General features: G+C 37.3%; 2 protein-coding genes across 2 annotated transcripts in view; one reads left to right on the plus strand and one right to left on the minus strand.

Annotated features, from left to right (window-relative positions):
* Nucleotides 1-5,996, minus strand: part of LOC113204200 (PHD finger protein rhinoceros) — a gene marked incomplete at its 3' end in the record, with an annotated part of 23,084 nt that overhangs the window by 3,616 nt on the left and 13,472 nt on the right. The gene's annotated exons all lie outside the window — the stretch shown is intronic.
* LOC113204217 (DNA topoisomerase 3-beta-1) lies at nucleotides 133-5,990 on the plus strand. The gene is made up of 14 exons (XM_026419301.2): nucleotides 133-362; nucleotides 692-834; nucleotides 923-1,120; nucleotides 1,198-1,494; nucleotides 1,579-1,697; nucleotides 1,794-1,994; nucleotides 2,082-2,286; nucleotides 2,382-2,564; nucleotides 2,673-2,882; nucleotides 2,971-3,188; nucleotides 3,296-3,534; nucleotides 3,624-3,765; nucleotides 3,910-4,012; nucleotides 4,126-5,990. Exons 1-14 carry the CDS (start codon nucleotides 272-274, stop codon nucleotides 4,336-4,338), a joined length of 2,562 nt encoding a protein of 853 aa, XP_026275086.1. The 5' UTR covers nucleotides 133-271; the 3' UTR covers nucleotides 4,339-5,990.

Below are 5,996 nucleotides of genomic sequence, written 5' to 3' on the forward strand. Positions count from 1 at the left end.
TGCCACATTACCAATTAACTGATATCGCCTTGAGACAGCAGAGCAGGTTGGCGGAGTACTTCAAAATTATGCCGGGCACGGCGATACTAGCGCTATTGTGATGAAACTACTGTTTGCAGGCACAGTGCGAATACCGCTTTGACACTACGCCGCAGAAACAATCATGGCTGCCTGTTTGACAACCTGTGTCGTCCGCTAGCTGAGATATTCATTAAAACTGCTGATTTCTAATTTTCATTCTGAGATCTATGAGACTAATTTAGATACAAACATGCGTGGCGTTCTCATGGTGGCTGAAAAGCCATCTTTGGCAACATCTTTAGCCCATATACTAAGCAATGGACACTCCACCAGCAGAAAAGGTAGGTTAGCTTTGTAGCCGGTTACTGTGTTTTTGCGGAAAAGTTGTTTTCTGCCTTCGAACGTCTTACACTATACACCTCACAAATTTTATCTTGGAAATGTTTGTATCGAAAAGGAATCCGTCTTCCAATGCAATGCGTTCAAAAGCCGAAAATGTTTAGTATGGTTAGATTTGAAACCCTACAGATAAGCTTATTTTATCCCGCTAGAAAAACAGTTTTAATTGTATTTCTCAATGTATGTTCAAAAGTATCAAATGTTGATTTGATTCTCTTCTATCTTGATATCTCATACCTCTATCACTAATTCATTAATTTTCTCATTTTAGCAATTAATGGAGCTTGTTCTGTTCACGAATGGCAAGGAACATTCAGAGGGGAATCTGTCTTCTATAAGATGACCTCAGTGTGTGGTCATGTGATGTCACTTGACTTTATCAGCAAGTATAATAATTGGGATCGTGTTGACCCTGTAATATACAATTGAAATTTAGTTTATTTTGAGTTACCTAAGTTATGACCTGTATTCTAGCAATGTTTTCTTTTATTATTTTTTGCAGGTTGAACTCTTTACTTGTCCAGCTGAAAAGAAAGAGGCTACTCCTAAACTTCGCATGACTCAATTACTTTCTCAAGAGGCTCGAGGTTGTGATTTTCTGGTTTTATGGCTTGATTGTGATAAAGAAGGAGAGAATATCTGCTTTGAAGTCATAAATGCTGTTGAAGGCTTTTTAAGGAGAAGTGTCACAGTCCCTGATGTATGTCTCAAATAATTATCTATACAACACTTAATTGTAAAATCTTTTTTTTATATATCTAATTTTTCCAATTTCAGGTTGTTTGGAGGGCTCACTTTTCTGCAATTACTGATAAAGATATCAAAGAAGCTATGGCAAATCTTGGCAAACCGAATGAAAATGAGGCTCGCTCTGTTGATGCTCGACAAGAGCTGGACTTAAGGATTGGGTGTGCTTTCACCCGCTTCCAGACAAGATTTTTTCAGGGAAAGTATGGGGATTTAGATGCATCCTTAATTTCATATGGGCCCTGCCAAACACCTACTTTAGGTTTCTGTGTCCAAAGACATGATGAGATTCAGACATTCAAACCAGAACCTTACTGGGTCCTCCAGGTAAATATTTACTTTTGTTACATTTTTGTAGTATTGTTTTGAAGTTTTAAATCTATATCTATAATGGTTTTGGGGTCTTACCAGGTGGTTGTTAAAACGGCTGAAGGGAGAGAAGTGAGTCTTGAATGGGATAGAGTTCGATGTTTTGAGAGAGAAATTGCTCAAATGTTTTTGGTGCAATTGAAAGAGTTTAAAGAAACAGTGTAAGTTTTATTTTACTGTTACTTTTCCTTTTCTTAATTTTTAGACTGGACAATTGGAGGAAACATTGTGAAATGATTTTCTCTAAAACATTACAGATGCTCAAAGGTATCTGTAAAAGAAAAGGCCAAACAACGCCCTCAGGCTCTGAACACTGTAGAATTAATGAGAGTTGCAAGTTCAGGTCTTGGTATGGGGCCTCATCATGCCATGCAGATTGCTGAACGTCTGTACACTCAAGGATACATCTCATATCCAAGAACTGAAACTACCCATTACCCAGAGAATTTTGACCTGATGTATGTGCATGTCATATTTAATTCCTATTTTACATTTAACATTAATTTCAATTCAATTTAATGTTTAATACCTTTTAATCTCTGCAGAGGGACTTTAAGACAGCAGCAGAATAGCAGTGAATGGGGGTCTGAAGTCAAAGAACTGCTTTCATCTGGAATTAATAAACCCCGGAAGGGAACTGATGTAGGCGACCATCCACCTATAACACCCATGCGTGCCGCAAGTCAGTCTGAGCTGGATGGTGATGCTTGGCGCCTCTATGACTACATTACCAGACACTTTATCGCTACAGTATGTGTAGTTTAACACAATTTTCTTCTTTCAATCAACGACCATATAATACTGAATGTTATTCATTTCTCACAAATTTCATAATTTATTTGTAGCTATCAAAAGACTGCACATACTTGAGTACTACTGCAACATTTCAAATTGGGAATGAAACTTTTACCTGCACGGGAAAGACTCTTCTTGATCCAGGATACACAGTGGTCATGCATTGGCAAGCACTAGGGAAGAATGAAACTGTTCCAAACTTCGCGGAGGGTCTGACGTATGAAATTCAAGATGTAAGATTCAAAATATCGTTGATATATTTCGCAAGAATTTTATTGCATGTACATTGGCTAGAAACTTTGTGTACTGAGTGTAGTTATAACCCCTGATAATACTTTCAGGTCAGATTGGGAGAGTGTCAAACGTCTCCTCCAGACCATTTAACTGAGTCTGAACTGATTACATTAATGGAAAAACATGGTATAGGTACAGATGCCTCAATACCTGTTCATATTAATAACATTTGTGTAAGGAACTATGTAACTTTAGGTTCTGGAAGACGCTTAATACCAACAACGCTGGGTACAGTTTTAGTGCATGGATATCAAAAGGTAAAACGATATGCATTTGTTTCTCATACATTTCTATCTACAGGTATGGAGAGTGTATGACCCTACACAATGACTTTCTGTTGACCAGATTGACCCTGACTTAGTCCTACCGACCATGAGAACGGCTGTAGAGGAGCAATTAAATTTAATTGCTGCAGGTCGTGCTGATTTCAATGCAGTTCTTCATCACACTACAGAAATTTTTAAACTCAAATTCCAGTACTTTGTGAAAAATATAGAAGGCATGGACAATCTTTTTGAGGTCTCCTTTTCCCCTATAGCAGCAACTGGAAAGGCTCATTCTAGGTGAGTTTATTGTTAATAAACACACATACCGGTTAATGTGGTCAAAGTGGACAAGTTGATAAATAGTTTTGTTTTTGTGCGTACATATATATTTCTTCTTGCTCCAGGTGTGGTAAATGCCGCCGGTATATGAAATACATTCAGACAAAACCATCCAGACTTCACTGTGCTCACTGTGATGAAACACTTAACTTGCCACAAAATGGAAACATAAGAATTTACAAGGAGCTACGTTGCCCTCTAGATGATTTTGAACTCCTCTCATGGTCTGCCGGCTCAAAGGGACGATCCTACCCATTCTGCCCCTACTGCTTTAATAATGCTCCTTTCCGTGATATGAAAAAAGGTATACTTCTTTAATACTGAATGTTGTAGAACTAATCCAATCAAACTTGGCCATTATTACAAAATCTGTACCCCCTCTCTCTTTTAAAGGTAATGGGTGTAATCAGTGCACTCACCCATCATGCCCACAAGGCATGTATAGTCTTGGTGTTTCAAGCTGTGTGGAGTGTGAGTCAGGTATCATGGTCTTGGATCCATCATCTGCTCCAAAGTGGAAGCTTGGCTGTAATAAGTGAGTATTTTCTTTGAAATTTTTCTCATCTGGCCCCCTAGTTGTCCTTCCAACTGTAGGACTAGGCGCTACCTAGCACTAAGCAGCAGTGCTAACTACATTAAAAATATATCTATTGCAATTATTATTATTATTTCATTTTAGGTGTGATGTTATCATTCATGTATTTGAAGAAGCTCACAAAGTTACTGTGGAGGAAGGTATCTGTGAATGTGGTGCTCAGCATGTCAAGGTTGAGTACCGAGAGGTAAGTATCTCAGCCTTCCTGTGAGGGATAGTACCCTTGTTGGAAAAATTGTGATTGCTATACTCTGCTCTGCTTGACATTGGTTTTGACTTTTGTGAATATTGTTAATTCAGGATAGAAGTCGTTTGCCCAAGGAAGCCACAGAGGCTACAGGTTGCATCTTCTGCTCCAGCTTCTTTGTACCTTTGGTTGAAAAGCATCGTGCAGTGCAGAGACCAATGAGCAATCGAGCCCCCCGCGGACGTGGAGGCGGCAGGGGCAGAGGCAAAGCAAAGGCCCGCCCTCCTAAGGATAAGATGGCTCAGCTAGCAGCGTATTTTGTGTGAGTTTGGTTAATACCTATATTTCTCTAGGCATGATCCTATTTCAGTCTCTCTATTTGTAGTGTTTCTAAATATAAACCAATTTAAAACACAAACCTTTAGTGGGATGTGAACTGAATTTTATTCAGTTACAAGATAAAATATCAGGCCAATATTGAACTGAATAAAGTTAAAACAAAAATACAGATCTGTTGGTTAGTTGGTCTTACTTTCTGTAAGTACGTTTATGTGTAAAGCTAATATTCAATATTATTTATTTTCTTGATGGGACACTGGACTCATACTACAAATATCAGCAAAACATATTAAGGTCTAAAGTTGAAATCCAAACCAGGATTTAGCTTTTGACATTCATTTGCCAAATTTTTTGAATCTACAGTTCTGTGTTCCGTTATTATTTCAGTAGGGTTTCCCAGTAGGTGTCTAACATAAATGGTGAATTTATTAGTATGTCTATGTTTTATTTATTTTTACCAATATTTGGTAAAGCTAATGTATTGCAAGGTGTTGTAGGACATTATGTCTTTCCCTTAACTTGTGATTTGCTAGTTGTATTTCTCCCAATGGAGACAAAGTTTGTAAGCTACCTGTATGTACTTTACATAACTGTGCTCAATTTCATGTGAGCTGAAAAGTAACTGTTGCTTGTTACTGTATGTCTGTATGAAATTGAATTTCTATTCCTGATGTAAGTCGAAAGTGACTAGTCTCTTTGTGGTATCTCATATGCCAATTTTTTATCTGATTGGAAACAATTTTCCATCTGATAAGAAATAAGTCCTGGTTCTTCCCATTCGTGACACTTTCCTTGTCACCTTATATCCTTAGGCTTAGTTGTTATATCGAACCAATGTGCAGTTTATTTGCGCCATTTTAAATTGTGATTGTAGGAACACAGAGAGATAATGGTCTTTGCTGTCATTCATTTATTTCATTATATACAGCTGCCTATATTATAATAATCAGTCGCACAAAGTGGCATTTCAAAATTTCATGCACAAGGGAAGAAGAGGTTTTATGATAAGTTTTTAAAGTGAAAGATCTTTCAAAATGATGCACTGCTGCATTCTAAAATTGGAGCCGTCTTCTTACAGTTAAAATGTCAAAGTACTGATTTCATACATTCATCAATTTGCATTTGTTATAATTTTACCAGTTCTTCACAACTTTGTTATTGAGAAATGGTAGGATCTATTATTTCTCTTAATCATCTGACGTTGAAGGGAAGTAAAATGCAGGGGTCCGTAACTTATTGAAAATGGGCCTTAAACGTTAATTTAAATGTTAATGTTGAACGCCAAACTTGTAACGAGTAAGTGGCACTTAACGTTATACGATGTAACTTTAAGTATAAGTTAGCGCAATCCCCGTTACATATTCAACAACAATTTAGTAAACGGATGATTGTGCGTTACCAACTGTAACAATTAAATGAAACTCGAGAGTTAAAAGTTACTGCTATAACGTTCACGTTATAACACGAAACTAGCTCGATGTAGGTTAGTGTTATCACACATAACTTATAGTTAACCAACAAACCACCTGTCATCTGACAGAGGTGCGTATGTCACAAATTTGGAATTTTACAGGGGAAGCTCTTTTCTGTGCCATCAATCTTTTTTTTTAAAGAAATGGATGTAACAGCTAGAAGTTATCTATTA

This window comes from Frankliniella occidentalis, unplaced genomic scaffold (genome assembly GCF_000697945.3).
Source record: "Frankliniella occidentalis isolate FOCC.00 unplaced genomic scaffold, Focc_3.1 Scaffold4, whole genome shotgun sequence".
NCBI classification, from domain to species: Eukaryota; Metazoa; Arthropoda; class Insecta; order Thysanoptera; family Thripidae; genus Frankliniella; species Frankliniella occidentalis.

Bases quoted from the DNA above. Each gene is read 5' to 3' on its own strand.
- LOC113204217 (XM_026419301.2), top strand. From the start codon at position 272: ATGCGTGGCGTTCTCATGGTGGCTGAAAAGCCATCTTTGGCAACATCT. The intron at 363-691 runs GTAGGTTAGCTT...TTCTCATTTTAG, and splicing joins ACACTCCACCAGCAGAAAAG to CAATTAATGGAGCTTGTTCT. The intron at 1,995-2,081 runs GTATGTGCATGT...TAATCTCTGCAG, and splicing joins CCAGAGAATTTTGACCTGAT to AGGGACTTTAAGACAGCAGC.